This window comes from Chiloscyllium plagiosum, unplaced genomic scaffold, assembly GCF_037043375.1.
Source record: "Chiloscyllium plagiosum isolate Xiang-an unplaced genomic scaffold, Cpla_swu_hap1 HiC_scaffold_10, whole genome shotgun sequence".
In the NCBI taxonomy this organism is placed as follows: domain Eukaryota; kingdom Metazoa; phylum Chordata; class Chondrichthyes; order Orectolobiformes; family Hemiscylliidae; genus Chiloscyllium; species Chiloscyllium plagiosum.
This window is the reverse complement of record NW_028270148.1, coordinates 28420130-28446465: the sequence shown is the minus strand read 5'-3', so window position 1 is coordinate 28446465 and position 26336 is coordinate 28420130. Positions and strand designations below refer to the sequence as shown.

The 26336-nt window shown below is 41.7% G+C and overlaps 1 protein-coding gene across 1 annotated transcript in view; it reads right to left on the bottom strand.

Moving 5' to 3' along the window:
- fmn2b (formin 2b) overlaps positions 1 to 26336 on the bottom strand; it is a 479925-nt gene that overhangs the window by 444724 nt on the left and 8865 nt on the right. The window contains exon 2 of the mRNA XM_087990994.1: positions 2717 to 4492. Coding sequence (XP_087847120.1) covers positions 2717 to 4388 — 1672 coding nt within the window. The 5' untranslated portion in view covers positions 4389 to 4492. The remainder of the gene's footprint in view (positions 1 to 2716; positions 4493 to 26336) is intronic.

Sequence of the window (26336 nt, the reverse complement as noted above, 5' to 3'; positions counted from 1 at the left end):
GTTCTCTTGCTTTACCTTCTAGCTTTGCTTCAATAAGGGCACAACATTAGTCATATTCAAGTTCAGAGTTGTTTACCGATATATCCTCATTTCAAAGCAAATTCATTCCATATGAAGCATTTGAGTTATTTGTTCCTCTAGCATGGCAAGATATTTCTCTTTTTTCCCCACCAAGATCATTAAGCTTTTGTTGATGTGACTGAGACACAAATCCATCCTTTGAAATGTCTTAGTTACTATTCAGAATCCAGCAGATCAAACCTGGGCAAACGGCTTGTAGGATGTCAAGTGACTGTAGCCACCAAACCCCATCCTAACTGTAGCCTGGATGCTAATTTGATAACAGGAGTTAACACCTTTCTGCAGGCCCCACAACCATCCTAAGGAGGAATCTCAGGCCAACTTGCAAACAGTTAAATGACCTACCCACTGTCAGATACCAAAATCTTTCTCCTCCCACAAACAAAGATAAGGCCACAAGAAGTAGGAGTGGAATTAAGGCCATTCAGCCCCTCGAATCCACTCCGCCATTCAATGCCACTTACCCGCATTCTCCCCATATCCCTTAATTCCTTGCGAGATAAATAATTTATCAATCTCTACCTTGGAGATATTTAACATCCCGGCCTCCACTGTGCTCCGTGGCAGTGAATTCTACAGACTTACCACTCTCTGGCTGAAATGTCTCCTCATTTCCATTCTAAATTGACCCCCTCTACTTCGAAGGCTGTGCCCATGAGTCCTAGTATCCCTGCCTGAGGAAAACAATTTCCCAGCATCCACCCTTTCTAAGCCATGATGGTCAAACCCCCCCATGTGATCCAAATATAAATTGATTAGGAAAGATTCCAACTAACACAAGAAAAATTGGTTTAGTTAAATGACTGCAATATCTTGATTTAAAGTAAATGCAAATGAAAGCTGGAATGCACCTTCGGTTTTGCTGGGTTCAAGGTCACACCAAAACTGCTACATTTATTATGCTTAAATGCTTTACAAGATTTCACATCAAATTTAAGACTTTCATTAATATTTTTAAACACTCCATTTAAATATCCTGAAGGATGCGTAATGGGTTTGGATTGAGTGTAAGTAAGCCAAATTTTACATTTTTCACAGAAAATTCACATCAATAGCCTTAGTGGTGTTGCAAATTACAGCTCAACTCAGCAAAGTACCTTCAGTGGTGTCCAACATTGAATTCATTGAGCAAAATGTACCATGTATAAGTGGATCACAGATGATCTTCAGGAGATAATGTAGCTACAAAACACTTGAAATTTAAAAGTGTTTCTTTGTAATATATAGTGAGATATTAAACAAATTTTGAGGAATCAGAATTCAAGGTGGTCAAGCAAAACATAAAAGTAATGTTAAGTCATCTTTACTTTGAGGCAAATATCTCACCTACACTCCCCTGATATGCCCATAGCACCCCCACCCCCAAACCTAGGTTAAAAATCAATTCTTACATTAGGCAAATCACCAAGTTCTTCAGGTTTAAAATCATCCATAAATTATGGAGTGTTTTTTTTTATATAAAAAAGTCTTGCAGTTGGGAGATAAAGCTGATTTGCACAGGGTGTCTGATTCAGAGCAGCCACTCCCACCCACTCCCACCACGCTGGCTTAAAGAAGTTTGGAATTGAGTGTTCGGGGGGAAAATGAGGGGGATGCTGAAAGGATTGAATGTTAAACAGACAGGTGATGGAACCTCCACAAATCTAAACTAGGAAGTGCCACCTCAGAAGCTCACCAGCACTTCAGACATTCTGGATCACTTGGAATCTCCCGAGTCACTGAGATGGCCTTGTGATATTGCTGCTAATAATCCAGAGCCCCAGGTAATGTTCTGGGAATAAATGTTCCAATCTGACCATGGCAGATAGTTGAATCTGGCCTTTAGAAAATTAAGCATGAAACCCATCTGGTTTATGGGAGGAAATGACTACTCTTATCTGGTCTAGCTGGTCAATGTATGGACTGCTTGGCATGAGTCTCCCCCAAGACTTGCCATTAGGGCAGCAAGGTGCGAGTCAGGACTTTAAGCCTCACCTTCAAACCCCCTCATTAAATCCAGTCCAAATCAACATGTTCTCTCTTACAAAAGATGAAGGACAGGAGGCTGGAAGAACACAGCAAGCCAGGCTGCATCAGGAGGTGGAGAAGTCAATGTTTTGGGTGTAGGGTGAAGAAAGGTTACATGCAAAATGCCAACTTCTCAACATACCGAGTTGCTGTGTTCTTCCAGCCTCCTGCCGGTCTACTTTGGATTCCAGCATCCGCAGTTTTTTTGTCATCTCTCACAAATGATAAATAACCATGAAAATGGGGCAGCTCAGTGCATGGCACTGCAGCCTCACAGCACCAGGGACCCAGGTTCGATTCCAGCCTTGGGTGTCTGTTCAGTTTCCTGTCCAGATTAGGTGGACTGGCCATGCTTCAAGCTACCCATCGCATCCATGGATGTGCAGGCTAGATGGATTAACTGTGGGAAAAATCTGGTATTGAATTGGGGGCGGGGTAATGATTTCTTTTTAAGGAAAGTGGTATCAATTTTGAGATTGAAAATTCCCGATTATTGCATGGCTAGTGAACTCTCGAGCAGAGAAACAGAGAAAACAGAGAAAACAGTTGCACTCTGGAGGCAGACTTCAAAACATGGTGCAAGTGAAATTGATGGGACAGTGGAATTTTTTTAAAAATCAAAACTTACCAGTGAAGATCTCAGGGTAGCTGCTGGCAGAGAGAGAAGGTCTCTTTACAGGTCCCACAAATGGAATTGCAGGGGATTCGGACTGTTGTAAAGTATCCACGGAGCCTGCCTTCTTGATAGCCCCTTCCCTGCGTGGTTTCACCTCCTCAGTCCAATCAGCGGAGCGGCTGAGTGAACCCCTGGCACTGGGCAGCCTCTGCTGCCGGCGCTGGCCGCTGCTCCGCTTCAGGTCAGCGGCTCGGCGGCGCCTCTGGAACAAGGGACTCTGCGATGGGGACGCGGAGGGCGAGTGACTTGGGGAACTCAGTTGCCTGGTGGTGGTCCTCACGAAGATGGCATTGACCGGTGGGTACGGCCTGACTGCGGCCGGTGAGGAGCCCGGGAAGGGTTTGTGTTGCCGGAATGCGTCAGTGCTCGGGGTGGGGAAGAGGATGCGGCGGGCACTATGGATGGCGTCAAGGAAGACTTCAGCATCAGATGGCAGCAGGTCGCCTCCATCCTCCTCCTGAAGCTCGCTCTGATCAGCATCTGTCAAGGCTGAAGTGGACCCATCTGTGGGGCAGGCTGGAGGATGCTCTACTCTATTGATAGAGGCAGGAGCTGCCGGTACCTTGGAAGCAGTTTCCATGGAAACCCTCCTCTGCCTCTCCGCATCTCCCCCGAGGCTCTGAACAGGGGAGAGGCCCGGGGAAGAGCCACGCCCCCTGGCGGCGGCGGCAGCATCCTCTCCACCTGGGCGCGGACTAGCAACAGCCTCTGATGGTTCCTCCAGCCCCCGCGGGGGCTGCCTCTCCGCCGGGAAGGGGCTGAGCTGCAGCCCGATGGCGTGCTGGATGTCCGACAGCAGGTCCTCGTGTTCCGCCGCCGAGTGGAAGCTGTAGCCGTCCGTGTCCGAGCTGGAGCTCAGCAGCCCCCGCTGCCCGGCGTCCCGGAGCAGGGAGCCCGCCCGCAAGCTCTCCCCGGCCCGGATGTCCAGCTGCTCGGCCTCGGTGTCGGTCAGCCCCCCTTCATCATCCGCAGAGATGCTGATGTCCGGAGTCTTTGTCGCCGAGTGGACGCTGTCCAGCTCCTCGCTCGCAAGGGCCCGCCTGGCCAGCCCCTCAGCATCAGCATCAGCATCATCCCGGGAGCCGCAGGCCTCATTTTTACCCCGCGCCGGGGCTTTTCTCTTCCTGATGGAGAAGACCGAGCGGGAGGACTCGGATTTCTTCTTCCTGCCCTCGCCCCCCTTGCCGTGCTTGGGGTGAGATTTCCTGCCCTTGGCGCTCTCCGCAGCATCCCGGGAGAGAGCATCCTCCGCCCATTCCTGGCCGTCCCCAGCTCCCGCCGCCGCCGCCTTCCTCAGCTTGCCGTCCTGGTTGCCCATGTTAGCGAATGGCCAGCAGCCCTTCGCCCTCAAGCCATGCCCGACGTCCCGCCTGCAGCCTCCAGCATCTGCTGCTGCGCCCGGGGATGCGGAGAGAACAAACGCGAGCTCGGTGTTGGAGATTCTCCCATCTGCTGTTGCAGTCTCTTTGCATAATGTGGTCCCCTCCTCTGAGACATGCTCAGTGCAGCTCGCCCCCTTGCCTGGTCTGTGAGCTAGCAGCTCGGCCGCCTTCCCCACACAAGGCAGGAAGCACTTCTCCGTGATGTTGTCTGTTAGCTTCTCAATCGTGTGAATGGCTTTCATTGTGCACTCTTTTTTTAAAAAGACAGAGGGAGAAAATCCATCACAGGCACACGAGAATGCAAATCTACCCACAGCTGAAGCTTTGAAACACTGCAATTGTTCTTCTAGAAGGAGAGAGAGTGGGGAGGGGCAAGAGAAATGTAAAAGGATTAATTACACACTGCAGAAATTAGTTTATAAATAGAAAAAGATTTAAAAAAAGTATTGCATCTATAGTTTCTGTTCCCATAGAAACAGCTTGCAGCCCAAAAGGATGTCTGGTTCCCCAGGGACATCAGAGCAGACTGCTGAGACTCCCCGAATCTCAGAGCAGCAACAAATCAATGGATCAGAAGCTTCCTTGTTATTCCAGCAAACGTGTAGTCTGTTTGGTGCTCATCATTTTGCTAACACGGATTGACACCAGTCCTAAACATTTCAAGTGTTTCATCTTCCCCGAGGCTGTTCGTTTCCAAACTAGTGCTGGATAACAAAAGACTTTCCAGCAGAAACCTACTGCAATAACAACAAATCCACTTGATCTAAAAGACGATTGCTCAAGACAAGACGCAATAGTTTTGAAACGTGAACGCACGATGCAATTTTTGAACCGAAAAAAAAAATGCATGTTTTCCACCTCTCTCAAGAAACTGCTCAAAATGTAAAAGCTTTCAGTTTAAACATCAATGACTGAGGCAAGGTGGATTGCAAAGCTTAAAAAAGCTACAGACACCGAAGCACCTGTACGGGTCTGTATCTAACAGCAGACACCGAGGGGCTGTGGGGGATGGGAAGGATAGAAAATCATGAATGAGTCCTGTAAATACGCTTGCAGTCTGGTTCCACTTTGAACAAAGGATAACTGTCAATCAAAATACTGCTAATGGTAAAATTACAATTTAGACAATGTTCGGCCTTGAAGTCAGTGCCCTTTAAAGAACAAAAAAAAAAATCAGCATTTTAAATATGCAGATGTGCAAACCTAATAAGCAGTATCGTGCTTGGACTGCTGAAATAGATCTCACAGCTTTTCGAAGCAGAAATTGAAAGTTGGAAATTACAAAATGTCTTATCCTGCACGGTGTTTCTTCACAGAATAAAATTGAACAGTCTTCTTTACATGAAAAGATTTAAAATTAACTTCCATCCAAGGTTCAAGTTTTAAACAAAAAAAAAGTGAATAAGAAGGGGGAAATATTAGAAGCTACACAGAAGGTCTAGTCAAAATTTTCACATTAGCTGAACTGGTGACCAGTGATTTTCAGAGGATACATTTCACATGTACTGCAAGGACATTAGCCTGTTCTTTTTTCTTCCAACCATGCCCTAGATTTTCTTACTTATTTAATTGCTGGAGACCAAAATATTCTCAATCTCTGAGAAGTATATTACCATTACCAGTCTTCACCTGATTTACTGTTACCATCTCTTGGACAGTTCAATAGTGGGGAACATTCTTGAAACAATGATTTAAGATAAAATAATGAATTCACATTTTGCCCTTTGACTCTTAAGAGCAGCTAGCATAGATTACTAAAGGGAAAAAGTAGCATTTAATTTTTATTCTCAAGTTTATTTTGATGAGCTAGCAGACAAGGCAGAGGAAGGTAAAATCAGAGATGTACACTACAGAAACAGACCCTTCTCTCCAACTCGTCCATACTGACTAGATATCCTAACCTAACCTGAAGAAGGGCTTATGCCCGAAACGTCGATTCTCTTGTTCCCTGGATGCTGCCTGACCTGCTGCGCTTTTCCAGCAACACATTTTCAGCTCTAACCTAATCTAGTCCCATTTGCCAACATTTGGCCTATATCGCTCGAAATCCTTCCTATTCATGTACCCATCCAGATGTCTTAAATGCTGTAATTGTACCAGCCTCTACCACTTCCTGTGGCAGCTCATTCCATAAATGCACCACCCTCTGCATGAAAAAGTTGCCCCTTAGGTCCCTTTTGTATCTTTCCCCTCTCACCTTAAACAGATGCCCTATCGGTCTGGACTCCTGCACCCCAGGGAAAAGACCATGCCTATTCATCCTATCCGTGCCCCTCATGAACTAATAAACTTCTATAAAAGGTCACTACTCAGCCTCTGATGCTCCAGGGGAAAAAAAAAGGAGACACACACAGGCACTTAAAAATAAGACATGGCAGGCAAATTCTTTTACACATAGGGTGGTTTTTGTACGTAGAATGAACTTCCTAAGGAAGTGGTGGATGGGAGGACAATTTCAAATGTTTAAAAGACAATTGGTTAGGTACATGAATAAGAAGAATTTTGAGGATATGTTTCAGGAGCGACAGACAGGACTAGTTTAGTTTGGGATTATGCTCGACATGGACTGGTCAGAAGGAAGTGTATGTCTGTGTCATACAAACCTAATAAGCTTCTCAAATCCCCTCAACCCTGGTAACATTTTTTGTAAAACTTTTCTAAACCCTTTCAAGTTTCATTTTACTATCCTGTGCAAAGGCAACCAGAATCGAACAAAATAGTCCAAAAAAATGTCCTGTACAGCCACAACACGATCTCGCACCTCCTACCCTCAATACACTATTATATTGATGTGAAGTACACTAGACTTCAAAAAAGACGTGATAACATTGGACAGACTTGAGCAAGATTAAAGCTCATGGAATTTTAAAAAAAGAATGGTTGCAACATGGCTATGAAATTAGCTTAGTTGTAAGTCACAGTAATGGAGAACTATTGTATTTTGAACTGAAGCATCCAGGGATCAATGTCAGGGTTCTTGCTGTTCTTATAAGAGCAAAATTACTGTAGATGCTGGAATCTGTATTGAGAACAAAGAAAAAAAAACTGGAGATCACAACAGGTCAGGAGGGAAAACGAGCTAATATTGAGTCTACATGACTCTTCATTAGAGCTTGCTATCCTTTATCTGTATTAAAATTACTTGTGCTTGTTTATATGGAACAAATCGCAAGAGTTGGTGGATGACAAAACTTAGAAGCATTAGGATGTACAGAGAGTTTAGAATTTAAAAATTACTGACAAGTTGGTGGAATGAACAGACGAGTGACCGACTTAAATTTAACAAAGAAACGTGGAGTGATTTTGGCAGGAGTAACAGAGGAGACAATATAAACCAAAAAAATGTCCAAGTCCAGAAGAATTTGAGTATATACTGTACGAGCATGAATTAACAAAAAAGAGAAAAGAAAAGGGACTGAGCTGGTTGATAGACTGGTTAGCATGCCGGATCCTGTGAACTGCAAGTACTAAAATAAGAAAATGATAAAACTGTATAACCCTGATTCGACCGGGAGCTAGAATACTGGTCTCAAATCTGAACAGGATCATACCAGACAAAACATGAAATGGTTTTTCACTGTTCACTGATGTTGCCAGATGAGAGTTCATCTCACATTCCCAGTATCTGTAACAGTTGCTTTTATTACTGCTCCCATTGGTGGCTGTCACACTTTAAAATGGTTGTGAAGGTATTGGAGAGAACGCAGAAAAAAATTCAGGTGAATGACTTCATGACTGAAGGTCTCTAGTTATGTAGAGAGATTGAAGGAGTTGGGATTATTCCTCTTGAAGGGAAAGAGGAGAATGAGAGGAGATTTTTTTTTTTTTTTTAAATTGAATCCCTACAGTGTGGAAACAGGGCCTTTGGCCCAACAAGTCCACACCGACCCTCCAAAAAGAGTAACCCACCCAACCCATTCCCCTATATTTACCCCTGATTAATGCACCTAATCTCTGTATCCCTGAACACTATGAACAATTTAGCATGGCCAGTTCACCTACCCTGCACATCTTTGGATTGTTGGAGAAAACCGGAGCACCCACGGGGAGAATGTGCAAACTCTACACAGATAGACAGTCACCCAAGGCTGGAATCAAACCCAGGTCTCTGGCACTGTGAGGCAGCAGTGCTCACCACTGAGCCACTGTCTTGCCCAAAAACTGATAATCCAAAATCCTAAAATGGTCTGAGTAAATGGGGAAATAATCCTCCCCTCAAATGAGATTACCAAATGACGAGTTAATGGTTTAACATTAAAATTAAAAACAATAAGTAGTAGTAATTAATCAGCCATGGTCATGGGGCCTATTTGTACTGATGATGTGGACCCCTGCTCTATTAAAAAAGATGTTGCTATTACAATTATATTAACATTTTGTTTGTACGTCTGTAAGATAGTTTTAGAAATTATCAATATCACTGAATGTCAACCCATTCACACTCAGTAGAGACTGTTCATCTGCAGTGTTGAAATGGGATTTTCTGGTTTAATCAGGACTGATTAAACAATGAGTTCTCAAGTAACAGAGAGGGTGCAGTTTTGATGCTTTGTTATCTGTATCCAAAACAAGTTTTCTAGGGTTGTTTCTGATGATGTTTGTGTAAAGGCCAAGTTCAGTTTCCTATTTGGGATAAAAACATAAATCAGCTGTTTAAAAAAAAAGCAGTAACATTGTTTAGAAGAATTTGTGTGTACCAAAGCACAATTAGGGTGTGGAAAATTGTTCAAGTGCACAATGAAAGAAATTCAACCACTACTTCAAGATAAAAGGGATCTTTACCCAAAAAGAAAGCAGTGTCACTTTTCAGCCTTTTCCCCCAAATGAATTGCTTTTGCATAGAGCCAGCATTGATTCTATTTGGTCCCATATTTCGAAGACTCAGATTTGTACAGCACAGAAACAGCCCCTTCAGTCTAACACCTCCATGCTGACAAGATATCAAAATTAACCTAGTCCCACTTGCCAGTGTTTGGCCCTACTCTCTAAACCCTTCCTATTCATTGTAGCCATCCATCACAATGTGTTTCATTGATATTCTATGTTATATTTAAATATTCATAAAGCTGGTGAACAGAATGGAGATATCCATACTGCAGCCTGCAATTTCCCTTTTGGTTCAGCTAGACAATATTCCACCAAGTATCAAGCAAAGGCATTCAGAGGGAAGATCTGAAGTGTAACTCAACAGAGTCCTCAATGCCAAGATGGAAATAGATGGTCTTCAATTTTTATTAACTTTGTGGGACATGGTATGGCAATGGCTGAGCTAGCATTTATTGTCCATCCATCATTAAATTCGATAATTAATTTCATGATTACAATGGTGGAAGAGGGAGAAGTTATGAACTACCTATAAACACATAATCCCTATAGTGTGGAAACAGGCCATTTGGCCTATCAAGTCCACAAACATCCTCCAAAAGAGCATCCCATTCAGACACAGCCCCCTATACCTTCTCTGTAACCCTGCATTTCTCATGGCTAGCTCATGTAACCTGCACTTCCCTGGACACTGTGGGCAATTTAACATAGTCAATCCACCTAACATGTATATTTTTGGATTGTGGAAGGAAACCAATGCAGACACAGGGATAATATGTAAACTCAACTCAGATATTCGACCAAGGATGGAATCAAACCCAGGTCCCTGGCGCTGTAAGACAGCAGTGCTAACCACTGATACACCATGCCACATCATTGACAATTTTTATGGGCCAAAACAAAAAAAGAAATCATGTTGGAGATTAAGTGTCCAAATCAGAAGATAGCTAGTACTTATAAGAACAAAACTAGACCCAGTTCTCTGTAATAGAAGTGGCAATGGCTTAGTGGTATTATCACTTGACCTGTTAATCCAGTGACCCAGGTAATGTTCTGGGGACCCGGGTTTAAATCCCACCATGGCAGATGGTGGAACTTAAATTCACAAAATACCTGAAATTAAGAGTCTAACAATGAACATGAATCCATTATTCATAGTTGGAAAAAACTCATCTGGTTCACTAATATCCTTTAGGGAAGGAAACTGCCTTCAGGACTACATATGACTCGAGACACACAGCAATGGGGTTGACTCTCAACTGCCTTCTGTCCATCCCTAATTGCCCAATAAATGCTGGCCCTGCCAGCAATGCCCTCATCCCATGAGCAAATAAGAAAAAAATTTTAAAAGACTACCTTAAAGCTTCTCACTGTCAAATTTGGATTTATAATGTACCCTAGGTGGTTTATTTCATTAATGGCACTGTATATAATAAGATTTTGTTTTATGCATCAACCAATGCCAAGTAGAAAATTGGGAAGAAATCTTTAATTTAAAACAGATGCACTATGTCTGTCTGTCTTTAACTGACATTGCCTTGGAATCTTGTGTTCTGACTTAAAGTTTTCATTAAGAGTTTACTTGACTACTTTTGACATATTTCAAAGCTATTATAAGCTTCTGAACCTGCTACTATCACCTTATTCCCACAAATTCAGTTCAGGTAGGGTACTTAAAATCAAAAGAACTTTGAAACAGGTACAAATCCATACCATTCACCAATGCTTGAGCTAGAGATCTAATTCCAGTCTGAATAAAATTTCACCAGTGGTCTAATTTCATTATGATAAAGATGCAGACATACAAAACACTAACATCAGCAGGGTAGTCAAGTAACATCACCATTACATTCCCAATTCTGGAAGATAGTGTAAATGTCAGCAGAACAGCTAAAGAATTTAAACTGCGTGTCAGTAAAATTAGAATTAATAAAATGAAGCTTAGATGGCAGAGTGAACATCAGTTAAACAGTAGTCACCCAAATTCTGACAGTTGTAAAACCCTCTCATTTCACTATGTCTTGTAGGGAAGGATATCTTTCCTGCTTTCCAAGACCCTTGACAGCTCTTCCAAACCCAAGATCGCTACCATCTTAAAAGGGACTGAATTCTCATGTCTGTGTTTCGAATTTATTGTTAGAGTTTTTTTGTTTAATTTCCATATTTTAAAAATTCTTTTCACTCTAATGGACTCTTAAGTAGAAATTTTACCTAGTTACCTCGGAATGCACAAGTGGCAATGTGCAAACTTTCCACTGTACTCACGTGAGTACGTGACAATAAAGCAGGCTTTTCCAAAGCAAAAAAGGGACATCAGATGCACAGGGACACCACCACCTGCAAGTACACCTCCAAGTCACACAGTTTGGGAATAGGACAGTGCCAGGGGTAAATCAATTTCTTGGGCTCTCAGCCAGTCCCACCATACACAGGTCAGGGGTTCTGAAACAGGAGCACTAGAGTCCCACAGTTTCTGTCCTGCCTCCTGCACATAATTCCAAGTCAAAATGTTTGCAAATGCCGTTGCAAATTCTAGAACTGTCTTCCTAATAGGTCTGGGATTTTCATACACCAAGGACTGCACGGTTTCAAGTTGATGGCTCACCACCATCTTGAAGATCAAATTAGGGATTGGCAGCAAATATTGACCCTGAGATGGGCTTCTAAATTCAGTCACATCTCACTTACACAACCTATTTCCACCTTGAACAGTCAACTTCATTGCGAAAACTCTCATCAATGCCTTTGTTTTCTTTACACTTGCCTGGTCCAAAGCATTCCTGGATGGTCTCCAACAATATATTGTCCGCAAACCCATATTAATCCAAAATATTATTGTCTCATCACATATAGCTCACAGGAAGAGCAAGGATGAATACATCTGTATTCCTTTAACTCCAATAGCATTGGTTAAGAGCATAATTATAAAATTCTAATCTTTTCTTTTAGAATCGCTTGAGCGGCACGGTGGCTCAGTGGTTAGCACTGCTGCCTCACAGTGCCAGGGACCCGGGTTCAATTCCAGCCTTGGGCAATTGTCTGTGTGGAGTTTGCATGTTCTCCCAGTGCCTGCGTGGGTTTCCTCAGTGTGCTCCAGTTTCCTCCCACAGTCCAAAGATGTGCAGGTCAGGTGAATTGGTCATGCTAAATTGCCCGTAGAGTTAGGTGCATTATTTTGGGGGATGGGTCTGGGTGGGTTACTCTTCGAAGGGTCGGTGTGGACTAGTTGGGCCGAAGGGCCTGTTTCCACACTGTAGGGAATCTAATCTAATCATCAACTCACCCCTCCCCATTTCTCAAACTCCAAGGTCCTGAGTTAATTGATACACTTCTAATACCCATAAGATTCTGTAACCAGCAATGAGTTACATGGTCAGATAAGCTGTTTTGTTGATAGACTGAGGGATAGCTACTGGCTAGGACATTGCTGTTGGGTTTATATAGGACTTCTAATGTTTGTCTAACACATCGTTGGCTCAGGACAAGACAAGTTTCTGGTGAAACCAGATGAGAGGAAAAGGGGAAAAATGGAGTAAAGACAAAGACATAGTAGTCAAAAATTGTAAGTAACCAACAAATATCACCTTCAGACTCAAGATTAAAAATCCATAATAAAATTATTCAAAATGAAAACAGTGGCCTCCTTGGATCAGCAAAATTAAAGGCATGTTATCTTCAGTAGCTCTTCAGTGGAGGATATTTTTTTTTTTTAAATTGCAAAAATAACCAAATACCGCATGCAAAATTTTTCCCTCATATGTTTAGAATCACTGTTTTGGCAGATACTTCAATGCACAAGCAGTTGTAGTTGCTATGGCTTTCTTTTCACATCCCTTCTTCTTTGTGGGCAGCACGGTGGCACAGTGGTTAGCACTGCTGCCTCGCAGCACCAGAGACCCGGGTTCAATTCCCGCCTCAGGCGACTGACTGTGTGGAGTTTGCACATTCTCCCAGTGTCTGCGTGGGTTTCCTCCGGGTGCTCCGGTTTCCTCCCACAGTCACAAAGATGTGCAGGTTAGGTGAATTGGCCATGTTAAATTGTCCGTAGTGTTAGGTAAGGGGTAAATGTAGGGGTATGGGTGGTTTGCGCTTCGGCGGGTCGGTGTGGACTTGTTGGGCCGAAGGGCCTGTTTCCACACTGTAAAGTAATCTAATCTAATCTAATCTTGTGCGATGAATGTCCTCTCACCTTTCTCCACAAGACCTTCTGGAGCTAAATCTTCGATGTCATCAGCCAGTTTTCCATACCACCTTCCACCATCTTAAAAATTAACAGTTTAGTCCTACCACCTCACATCTTCTCCCTCAGAGGGAGACCTTTCTTTCCAAAGCACACTTGCTTTTTTCTTTCCTCTGCAGTCACCCTTCTAATGGCAGAAGCTGCAGCCACAGTTTGGACATTTATTTCTTAAACCCAGGCCTGTTATCATGGGCCCATGACAAAATCACCAATAAGTCAATCATTCTCTCTGTCTGAGCTTATGGTCACATGACTTCATCTGTTTGGAGGCTGACTTTGGTTTAATAACATTTGTGAATCAGCTGGGAACATTTCATTATCTTTAAAGAAAATAGTACCATACAAATTGAACTTGTCTGTTTTGCGTGGATATAGTTGTCAGGTTGTTTCATTGTCAAGGCATCATGATAAAAAATAATCCTGTTCTCACTTAACATTAACACAGTGTTCATAATAGTAATGCCAGGAAAATAGGAACTTTTAGATCTGGGAAAGGAAATAAATGGGTCCTCATATTTTCACAGCAAATTTCTGATCAACAGCCTCTTAAAAATTACACATCTTACACTAATTCCCTGGGCAATTCATTGCAAATATTTATCCTTCTCTGAAATGGTTAGCAAACTGATCTGTCCAATCCCCCTTCCCTCAGGTTCAAAAAACCACCAAAAAAAACCACTAAAAGCCTTACCTGAAATGTGCATAGCACTCAAAAGTAAACAAAGTGATAATACACATTGAAATAAATAAATATGATCTGACAGTCATTACAGGGACATGGCTGCAGAATGTTCAAGATTCAATCCCTGTCATTGAAGGGTGTAAGGCACACAAATGAATAGGAAGTACAAAAAAGTTGGAGGGGTTGCACTGTTAATCAAAGATGGCATTTGTGTCATAGTTAGAAATGAATTTTGTTCAGCAAGTCAGATGTAGAAGAGGAATAGTGAAAGGTGACCTAAATTTTTCAATAGTAAGTAACATCTCGAAGATTGTTCTAAAGGAACTATAAAAATTATTGGTGAATTTAAATATTTGTGAACTGAACAAAATCAGTTGGCAGCATAAGATGGGATGAGGAATTCACTAAATGCTTGAGAAAGCAACGTAGAATAGCACATTCTGGGACCAAACAGCAAGGTTATTTACAGAAGACAAGGTATTGTGTAAATGAGACAGGATTAATTACCTCAGTAGAGCTTAAAAAAAAGACACTTCTGAACAGTGAAAATATGATTCAATCCTATATCCAGTTTAAAAGAACAAAAGAGTGGGTTTAAGACTAGTACTTTAAAATGAAAGGAAAATGTAACTATTTGGTCATGAAAGCCAAACATGGCTAATTAAAAGGAATTTGGGAAAGCATAAAAGTTTCAGGAAAACAATCTGAGCAATAAGTAGCAGGTCTAGATGATTGCTCAGAATATTAAAAATGGCAGAGTGACGCTAAAAGCTGAATCAAGAGAAAGAAATTAGAGTGGAAGACAAATCTACCCAGGAATGTAAAAGTGCTTCTACAGGTATTTTTAAAAAGTACCATCAAACAGGAAAGTAGTAAATATAGCTATTCTATTCAAGGATAGGGAGAGTGGGGCAGAAGACAGGAAACTATAGTCCAGTTAGCTTGACCTTTTTTGGCTAAGATGTCAGAATGAAGTATTAAAAAAGGACATTATATTTGGGCACTTTGAAAATGTCGAGTTATGAGGAAATGTTAGCATAGTTTTGTGAAAGGGAAATATTTAATTAGCTTTCTTCTCATTCAACATGTAGTGTAGAAAAAGCAGAATGTATACATTCACTGTACTCAGATTTTCAAAAGGCATTGGACGAGGTGCCAAAAGAAAAAAGTGATTGTAAAGACAGAGCTTATGGTGGGGTGGGGGGTGGGGTGGGTGGGTGATTAGCATGAGTACAAAGTCAAGAAGAATTGAATAAGGGAAGGAAGATGATGTTATGTTTCAGTTAGAAGAGAGAGTTGATAAGATCACATCTTGAATACTGTGCACAGCTTTGGTTTCCTTATTTAAGCAAAGGATGCACAAAAAAAAAATGTTGGAGGCAGTTCAGTAATGATTTGCTAGATTGACACCTAGCAAGATAAGCAGGTTGTCTTCCAAGATAAAGTTTAGGCAGACTGGACTCATTTCCAATGGAATTTAGAAAAGTGTGAGTTGATAGCAGAACAAAAAGACCCTGAATGGGTCTTGACACAGTGAACACAGAGAAGCAATTTCATCTTCTTGGCTAGTCTACAACACAAAACCTGGTTTCCTGGCTAACACCTCCAGCTCCGGCTTGCAGCAGTGCTCCAGCAAAGCTCAGTGCAAGCTGGAAGAACAGCATGTCATTTTCCACTTGGAAATTCTGCAGCCTTCTGGACTCAATATGGAGTCAAAGATTTTAGGGCTTGAAGCATTATGTCCTTATCCAAAAATCTGACACATCAGGCCTTGTTCCCGATATTGGGCTTATACCGGAATAGTTAATTCTCCTGCTCCTCAGTTGCTGGCTGACCAATTGTGCTTTTCCAGTACCACACTTTGACTCTGATCTCCAACATCTGTGGTCCTTACTTTCTCCTTGTTGTTATCACATGGTTTGCCATTTTACACACAGACACCCCAATGTTAGCCACCAGTAGTCTTCAACAAGACTTACAGAACTCCTACAGTGTGGAAGCAGGCCATTTGGCCCATTAAGTCCACACCAACCCTCCAGATAGCAACATACCCACAGCAACCCCACTACCCTATCCCGGTCGCCCTGCACTTCTGATGGCTAATCCACCTAGCTTGCACATTCTAGGACTGTGCGCGCAATTTAGCATGGCCAATCTACTTAACCTGCACATCTTTGGACTGTGGGAGGAAACTGGAGCACTTGGAGGAAACAAGGCAGACACCGGGAGAATGAGTAAACTTCCCACAGATGACAGTCGCTCAAGAGTGGTTTCAAGTCTGGGTCCCTGATGCTGCAAGGCAGCAGTGCTAACCACAGTGAGCCACTGTGCTGTCCTAGCAGCTATTCATTCACCTAGGCTGACCCCCATTATCCATTCCTTGGTCTTATTCTTCTCTCCTGGGGAGACTTTCTTCTGCATAAGGAAAAGATGCCCCTAGCTACTATCAGTTGAGGAAAGGTCACTGGACCTCCACAGATGCTGTGAGACCTGCTGAGTTTTTCCCCATCAATTTCTGTTTTTATTTCTACAAGGAACATAGTTTTTCCATTAGATGTCATTTTTGAGGCGGAGATGAAGGGATTCTTTTTTTCTCTCAAATGGATTTACACAAGTCTGCTTCAGAAGGCACTGGATTTTAAAAAAAATGTTCATGGATAACAGTTGTCACTGTCCAATCCAGCATTTATTGCTCATCTTTAATTGCAGTTCAGATTTAAATTACATTGCTAAGATTCTGAAGTCACGCAGAGGCTGACCAGGCAAGGCTGGCAGTTTCCTTCTCTTTAAAAGAAGGAAAGGAAAGGGACATTAGTGAACCAGATAGGTTTTTTCCAACAAACATCATTGGTTGCACAGAGTCATTCGACTTAATTCCAGATTTTCTTTTCAAAACTGAATTCAAACTCTACTATCTGCCCTAGCAGGATTCAAATCCAGGTCCCCAATACATTATCCGAATTTCTGAATTAATTGTGGGAGTAAATTATTGCAGATGCTGTATGAAAACAAAAAAAAAAAGTGCTGGGGAACACCATGCAGCATGCATGGAGAGAAAGCAAGCTAACATTTTCAGTGTATTTGACCCTTCAGAGTCTGAAGAGTTACCTAGACTTGAAATGTCAGCTTGCTTTCTCTCAGTGGATGGTGCCTGACCCATTGTGTTCTCCAGCACTTGTATTTCCAGTCTGAGTTAATTGTTCAGTTGATCAATACCACTAAGCCATCACCTCTCCATTAAAATATTTCAAAGGCAGAGGTAGAAATATGTTTCTCAGGTAGAGAAATCAAAAAAGGTTAAAATTGGGGCTTTTAAGAACTGAAGTCAAAAACACATCAAATCATTAGTACAGCAGGCTTGACAAACTGAATAGCTTACTTCTGCAACAATTTTTATGTTCTTATTCCTTTCTTTGTTCTCACTATGACTGCTACTTTCTCAAAGATGCACTGGTTAGGTTTAAGAATCTCGAATGCATTAGCAATATCTTTGCTGTTGGCAAAAATCTAAGATTAGTCCTTTTAGGACTGCTAATTTATGCAGCACCCACACTCCTTCACAATGACTGCACTACAAAATACAAAGATGATTCATCTGTTTGTGAAATATTTACAATACTGACTCCCATTCACAATAGATATTCAAATGATTGCCAAAAGTGATATGATACAAGAAAGATCGATTTAATCTTGGCATATGGTGGCAAATAAAAGGGGAACCTATGTACAGTTAACATTATTCACACTTCTTAAAAACAAACAATTCATTTGAAATTCTCTCTAAAACCAAGAGTATTCTTGAACCACCTTCCTTACGAAAGTTACATTTCAGATGTCAGAAAAATGAATTGCTTGCAGGACAAAGATAACATTGGTCATTAGAATCTTGTGTCTTAAGAGATCTTAGTTTGCTCTTACAGTGTTTGGACAAAATAGTCAACTGTGAAATTCCTAAATCTAAAAACTGATGCGATAAAGCAGCATAGAATTCTAAATCTGTCAGTGGTAAGGGTGCCAATTCTCTAGGACTAGCTAAGATTCTCGAGGAGGTGCGGATAAAATTCCTTGTAACATGGCTGACACCAATAATTCTTAAACTTTGAGAATTTGAAGAAAATGCCCATTTTCCCATTGATTATAAAAATATTGCAGATTTGCAAAAGCCAGCTGAATAGTTGGTGTGGACATGAGATGAAACCTCCAGGCTAAAATATCCAAAGTTGACAAAGCATTGGAATTGATGGATGCCTGTGACATTTACTCAATATCAAGAAAATTGTTTACACTACACCAAATCTCCAGAAGTGAGAAAGCCAGGGAGGGACAACAGCTTAAAAGGCTCGCACTCTAAACATCATGATGGAGGTGAGCATAGATCAGAATGAAAAAGGAAATGCAAATTTGAAAAACAGCATGTTAAGTAAAAATGCCTCAAACAAAAACAAACAAAACAGTTGACTATTTTGTCCAAACACTGTAAGAGCAAACTAAGATTAGGTTAATAGCTTTTTTCAACTAACTACATCATGTTAAAATAAATGAACTGTTGGAGGAAGATCAATGACAAACTAATAGTTAAAGATTTGTTCAATTTGTTGAAGTGTGTTAACAAATTATAGAAATCTGCAGTTTTATATATTCCAGTATCCAAACTCTAAATATTTAAACTATTTTATGTTTAAGACACAATGAGACTCAGCTTAAAATATTTGCCACATAGTTCTACATGACAATGCCTCTAATGAGTAGAATTAGGGGAAACAACCTACAAATCAAGGGGGGAAATAAACTTAAACTTGCAGAGGAAGTATTCAATGGGAGAGTGGTCAATCCACAAAGAGAGTCTCTTTTAGCAATGATGGAAGCAGAGAGGATTGTTTAATTTAAATGTAAATGGGAATATTCTGAATTAAATATGTGGGATACAATATATAAAATGAGTTGATGCATGACAACACATGGTCACTATAGCATGCTTGCGAGGAACAACTAATTTTGGACCCATTATTCCAAAATATTTTCATTACCCGTTTGTGTGTCTGGATCTGCAGCAGACTAATTCATAGAGACTAATTGCAATTGTTAGTCATTGAGACACTACCAGATGTTTGAAGACAAACTGGATGGGTCTATCATTTTTCCATTCAGTATTTCACACATTTAGGAGATGATGACGACAACACTGATTATGGATAGTAGTGGACAACAATCACATAAATTCAGGAATGTTCTCTTCAGTTAAGAAAAACTGTTCAACATGTACGTACATCATGCAAAAATGACAAAAGCCGACATTATTGTAAATAATAGCTGGTGCCAAGATCTTGGCTTCAAGATCATAATTTTGCTATTAAAAAGTAGATTAACCCCTGGAAGTGTTGCTTTGATCCAGGTTTCTCTCAACATTACAAGCTAAAAACAAAAGAATTTGATTCCGAAATGAAGCAGAGACAAGTTGATTTTGTAATCAAAAGTGGAACACTAACACAAAGTAGCACCTTGTGCAAAAATGATTGGAGTTCTTAGTTAGTTGGTTAACACTTCTTCAAAATGTGCAACTCATACTCACAAACCAGAAGATCATTGATTCTGAGCCTGATCTGTGCAATGTTAATTAACTAATACCAGTCAAACACAGTTTTATACCTTTAGAAAACAGAAAAAAAAACTTATCAGAAAAGATACACTTGGGAGAGAACATCTGGTATACAGTCACAATGCTGATTGAATATGTAACTTGCTAACAAGACTTAAGTTTTAGAATATCAAATTAACCACGTGCATAACTTCAAGTTGTTAATTGGTGCAGATTTGTTCCAATTTAAACATGTGGATAGTAAGATCCATCAGGACAATGTGAGTTGGAGGGGTTGGGTTAGGAGAAAGTACAAAGAAACCGATAGGGGTACCATGTCTCATTTATGGTGTTAAATCATATTAGCTACAAAACAAAAAGAAAATATCAAAGCAATGTTAGCTGCAAGATCACAGTAACAATCTAGAATGTCTGATTTCCTCCAATGTTGCTTTGGAATACTAGACAGGAAACTATTAAGATTGAAGAATATTCAAATACAGAATAGGATGGCCATTACAACAACTAAATTCCTCCAAACTCTCTACTGTAGGTGAAAGAAATTCTCCATCCCTCAGGCCTTAATGGTTTATCAGGTAACCCTGAACTGTGGTCCAGGCTTCTGGACTCCCTCTCCATTGGAAACATTCTTTCTGCATCTACAAGATGTTATAGATTTCTATGGAGATTCCTCCTTCATTCTTCTGAACTGATTTCAACCTTTCCCTGTGCACCAATCCTACCATCCCAGGAATTAGCCTAGTAAGACCTTGCAGCACACTGTAGTTCAATACCTTATATTTAAATTATTAAATAAAAGGAATAGGTTACTAGATTCTGCTTTTAATCTCAAACGAGGTGGGTGTTTGTCAATGCTTTCTTCTGATGACACAACCCTAAAAACATCATCAGTGAACGTATTTAGCAGTATAAGTTGTTAGTTTTGAACTGATTTGGGATAATTGGGTTGGAGTGCTTGATTAAATTATGACAAAACAATTTGATGCATACCTAAATCAATTCAGTTTTCAATGTTGATCATCATTCACACATCACAAAAGATCCTTCATGCATCATTATTTTTAAAAATGTATTTATCTCAGCAAGTACAAAAAAGGAATTTCTGGGAGATTAAACCAATCTGTCATGAGGGGGGAAAAAAAAAGTTATTTTGTGTTGCCTGGAACAGGTAACTATAAAAAACATTCAATTCTCAGATGTCCTGCCTGATAGTCATTTCTTAAATCAAGAGGAGAAATAAAAGGTTTTCATTACACTGTTGAATACAAATTGGCTCTCTTTCTCAAATTGAACAGTTATTGCACTTCAGGAAGTAGATCATTGGCAGTAGAGTGCTTTGAAAAAAGAGCCTTCATTACATTAGTCCTATTAGATTGGGCCTAAGGCTAATGATCAATCATCTTTGGCTGCTTAAAATGACCTTCTCTGCAAAAGTGGGGATGCTCGCCAATTATTGCACAATGTTCAGCATCATTTCAGACTCCTCAGATACTGAAGCAGATCATGTCCCAATGCAGCAATACTGGGACAACACCCAAGCTTGTCATGCCACACAAATGCCAGGCTATGACCATATCCAGAAAAACATCGAACAGCTGCCTCTTAATACTCAAATGTCATTATCATCATTGACCAGAAATTCAACTAGACTAGCCATACATGTGCTGTAGCCTCAAGAGCAGATCAGAGTCTAGGAATACATTAGTGAGTAACTTACCTGTTGACTATCATTTCCAAGATATAAAATCAAGAGAAAGTGTGATGGAATACTCTCCACTTGCATAGTGGAGTGCAAATCCAGCAACCCTCAAGAAGCTGGATTCTATCCAGATCAAAACAAGGCCAATTGGTGCATACTATGTGCACAAACATCTGCTCCCTCCACTACCAATGCACAGCAGCAGCGAGTACCATCTACAAGATGTACTGAAGAAAGTCACAATGCTCCTTAGAGAGCACTGTCCAAACCCACAATCAATCATGGGAACACTACCTCCTACACGTTCTCCTCCAAGGCACTCATCATCCTGACTTGGCAATAATGGTTCCTTCATTGTTTCTGGACCAAAATCCTGGAATTCCCTCCCTAAAGGCATTGTAGGGGTACAAACAGTGCACAAACTACAGCAGTTCAAGGAGGCAGCTCACCGCTCCCTTTTAAAGGGTGGCTAGGGACAGGAGATAAATGCTGGCTCAAGTGAGTTAATCAATACATAGAAGGAAGTCATTCTGACAGGTGGTCAAAATGCCAACATGTGGTTGGATAGATAATTTCATTGAGGGCAATACAATTGGGAAACAAAAAAAAAGTGGCAAATTCCACATCATTATCCCTTTCTTATAAAGGAAGTCTTCCTCACAAATCGGCAACACCCCTCCCGGCTTCCCTTACCCAAAGAACACAAGTAATTATAGGGGTGACCTTTCTGATAAAGTGAATTAACCTCAAGCTTGCACATCTTCAAATCTTGTTTTCCCCAACGAGAACAATCCCAGTTTCACCAAACTACTCTGGTCACTAAAATCCCCTCATCTCTAACATCCTTGTATTTGTTCCTGTGAATAGGTTTGATGTCAAAGCAGAGAATGAAATGCATAGCAATTGTCATAGAGGGAAACTTTAAACAAATCCTTTAAGTGATAGATGAATGCATTTGACACCAATTCACTCATGATTAGAAAATTAGAGCTATTTGAGACCAATCCTCCGGTGAAGATGCCAGATTTAAAATGAGAACAGGTCTTAGGCATTTTAAGACCTGTTAGATGGGTCGGTATTTGTCCAATGTGTGCAGGAGGGTTTCCTGACACAATATGTAGATAGGCCAACAAGAGGTGAGGCCATACTGGATTTGGTTCTGGGTAACGAACCAGGCCAGGTGTTAGAATTAGAGGTAGGTGAGCACTTTGGGGACAGTGACCACAATTCGGTGACTTTTACTCCAGTGATGGAGAGGGATAAGTGTGCACTGCAGAGCAAGAGTTATAGCTGGAGGCAGGGAAATTATGATGCGGTGAGGCATGACTTAGGATGCGTGGCTTGGAAAAGTAGGCTTCAAGGCAAGGGCGTAATTGATATGTGGAGCTTGTTCAAGGAGCAACTATTGAGTGTCCTTGATAAGTATGTACCTGTCAGGCAGGGAGGAAAGGGTCGTGTGAGGGTGTTGTGGTTTAATAAGGAATTGGAATCCCTTGTTAAATGGAAGAGGGCGGCCTATGTAAAGATGAGGCGTGAAGGTTCAATTGGGGCGATTGAGAGTTATAAGGTAGCCAGGAAGGACCTGAAGAGAGAGCTAAGAGCAGCAAGGAGGGGACATGAAAGGTCCTTAGTTGGTAGGATTAGGGAAAACCCTAAGGCTTTCTATAGGTATGTCAGGAATAAAAGAATGACTAGGGTAGGAATAGGTCCAGTCAAGGATAGTAGTGGGAAGTTGCGTGTGGAGGCTGAAGAGATCGGGGAGACACTGAATGAATACTTTTCGTCAGTATTCACTCAGGAACAGGACATTGTTGCCGATGTGAATACTGAGTCACAATTAAGTAGAATGAATGGCTTTGAGGTATGTAGGGAAGAGGTGTTGGAAATTCTGGAAAGGGTGAAAATAGAAAAGTCCCCTGGGCCTGATGGCATTTATCTAGGATTCTCTGGGAAGCAAGGGAGGAGATTGCAGAGCCATTGGCCTTGATTTTTATGTCCTCGTTGTCTACAGGAGTAATGCCAGAAGACTGGAGGCTAGCAAATGTGGTTCCTTGTTCAAGAAGGGGAGTAGGGATAACCTTAGTAACTATAGGCCGGTGAGTCTCACTTCTGTTGTGGGCAAAGTCTTAGAGAGAATTGTAAGGGATAGGATTTATGAACATCTGGATAGGAATAATGTGATCAAGGATAGTCAGCATGGTTTTGTGAAGGGCAGGTCATGCCTCACAAACCTTATTGAATTCTTTGAGAAGGTGACTAAGGAGGTGGACGAGGGGAAAGCAATAGATGTGGTGTATATGGATTTTAGTAAGGCGTTTGATAAGGTTCCCCATGGTAGGCTACTTCAAAAAATATGGAGGTATGGCATTGAGGGCGAGTTGGAGGTTTGGATTAGGAATTGGCTGGCTGGAAGAAGACAGAGGGTAGTAGTTGATGGTAAAGGTTCATCTTGGAGTGCCGTTACTAGCGGTGTTCCATTACTAGCGGTGTTCCACAAGGATCTGTTTTGGGACCATTGCTGTTTGTCATTTTTATAAATGACCTGGAGGAGGGGCTAGAAGGTTGGGTGAGCAAGTTTGCGGATGATACGAAAGTCGGAGGAGTTGTTGACAGTGAGGAAGGATGTGGCAGGTTACAGCGGGATATAGATAAGCTGCAGAACTGGGCAGAAAGGTGGCAAATGGAGTTCAATGTAGCTAAGTGTGAGGTGATTTACTTTGGTAAGTGTAACAAAAAGATGGGGTACTGGGCTAATGGTCGGACACTTGGTAGTGTGGATGAGCAGAGGGATCTTGGTGTCCATGTACACAGATCTTTGAAAGTTGCCATCCAGGTAAATAGTGCGGTGAAGAAGGCATATGGCGTACTGGCTTTTATTGGAAGAGGAATTGAGTTCTAGAGTCCTGAGATCATGTTGCAGTTGTATAAGACTCTGGTGCGTCCGCATCTGAAGTATTGTGTTCAGTTTTGGTTGCCATACTATAGGAAGGATGTGGAGGCACTGGAACGGGTGCAGAGGTGGTTTACCAGGATGTTGCCTGGTATGGTAGGAAGATCGTATGAGGAAAGGCTGAGGCACTTGGGGTTGCTTTCATTGGAGAAAAGAAGGTTTAGGGGTGACTTGATAGAGGTGTACAAGATGATTAGGGGTTTAGATAGGGTTGACCGTGAGAACCTTTTTCCACGTATGGAGTCAGCTATTACGAGGGGGCATAGCTTTAAATTAAGGGGGGGTAGGTATAGGACAGATGTTAGGGGTAGGTTCTTTACTCAGCGAGTCGTGAGTTCATGGAATGCCCTGCCAGTAGCAGTGGTGGACACTCCCTCTTTATGGGCATTTAAGTGGGCATTGGATAGGCATATGGAGGATAGTGGGGGCTAGTGTAGGTTAGGTGGGCTTGGATCGGCGCAACATCGAGGGCCAAAGGGCCTGTAGTGCGCTGTATTCTTCTATGTTCTAAGACGCTACTTATGCTGCAGTAAGTTTGATTCGTCTCATGAATCACTGAACATACAGTTATAAAAAAAAGCATCATTAAATGTTCAAAATATCTCATGTCAAGAGTCAGAAATCCTGAGAGTGAGAGAGAAAGCACATGTGGTGCCCATCCAGCAGGCTGCTTGGTCCTGGATGATGTTAAGCTCGAATGTTATTGGTGCTGCACTCATCCAGGTAAATGGGGAAAATTCCCTCACACCTGATTTTTCTTAGCGATGGTGGACGGGCTTTGGGAGTTGAAAGGAGAGATATTTGCTGCAGGATTTCTAGTGTCTGACATGATTTTGCAGCTCCTGTACTTATATGGCAAGTCCCGTTCAGTTCAAAGTCAATGGTAACCCCCCCAGGATGGTGATTTTGGGGGAATTCACTGCTGGTGATGTCATTGGATGCCAAAGGGCAGCAGTTAGATTCTCTCTTGCTGGAGATGGTCATTGTTGTGCACTTATGGTGCAAAAATGACTTGCCATTTTCTTTTATTCATTCGTGGGATATGGATGTCACTGACTGTGCCAGCATTCATTGCTTGTCCTTGGTTGCCCTTAAGAACAATATCCAGGTTGGGTTGAAAAGCTGCATGTCATTGTCCAGGTCTTGCTACATTTGGGTATGAACTGCTTCAGTCTCTGAAGTGTTGTGAATAGTACTGCATACTGTGCAGCAAATGTCCCACCCTCTCCGCACTCATCTGGTCTTATGACAGCTTCCAATCACTTTACTGATTGGATGATTTGACCTGCTGTGTCTAGTACATACCTGGACAATGTTTTCACTTAGTTGGATAGATGCTGGTGTTGTATCTGTAGCTTACTGGAACAGCATTGTTAGAGATACAAGATCACTTTTTGAATTCAAATGCAACAGTATCTTCCTCAGAAAATGTAAGTTTCATACAAAGATGTCGTATGTATAAGTTATTTTGACGTCTGTTCATCAACTTCACCAACACATTCCACCCTGACCTTAAATTCACTAGGACCATCTCTGATGCTTGTCTCCCCTTCCTGGACCTCTCCATCTCCATCAACAGTGACCAACTTAACACTGACATTTTCTACAAACCCACCTACTCCCACAGCTACCTGGATTACATTTCTCCACCCCCTGAGGTTCCCAACCTCATTCCTGATGAAGGAACTTTGCCCGAAATATTGATTTTCCTGCTCCTTGGATGCTGCCTGACCTGCTGTGCTTTTCCAGCACCACACACTTGACTCTAAATCTCCAACATCTACTGTACTCACTTTCACTTGTAAACTAGTTGAGGGGTGCCCATTGCCTTCCTGGCATTTTTACCAGAGCAGCGGGGGCAGAGGGCAACCCTTGTAACCAGAGAGCAATTAAGACATTTAGGTGACATTAACGAAGCTCATCTTCCTGCCACAGACATCACATCAAAAACAGGCAGGCACTCCGCCATGGGGAGAGATGGTTCAGTGAACTCTTAGGACATCCCTGCAGATTCATGGCTGGGGTGATGTTGTATTTGGGTACTGCGGCTCAGGACAGAATGAAAACTTAGCTCTTACCCACACACATTTCACACTGTCATTAGGACCTACCTGAATGGCCTAGACACCTCCAGATGACATACACAGTTGAGGAAAGTGGTACTCTTCCATGCCATCATCCTCCCCAGCTTTCCAGCCA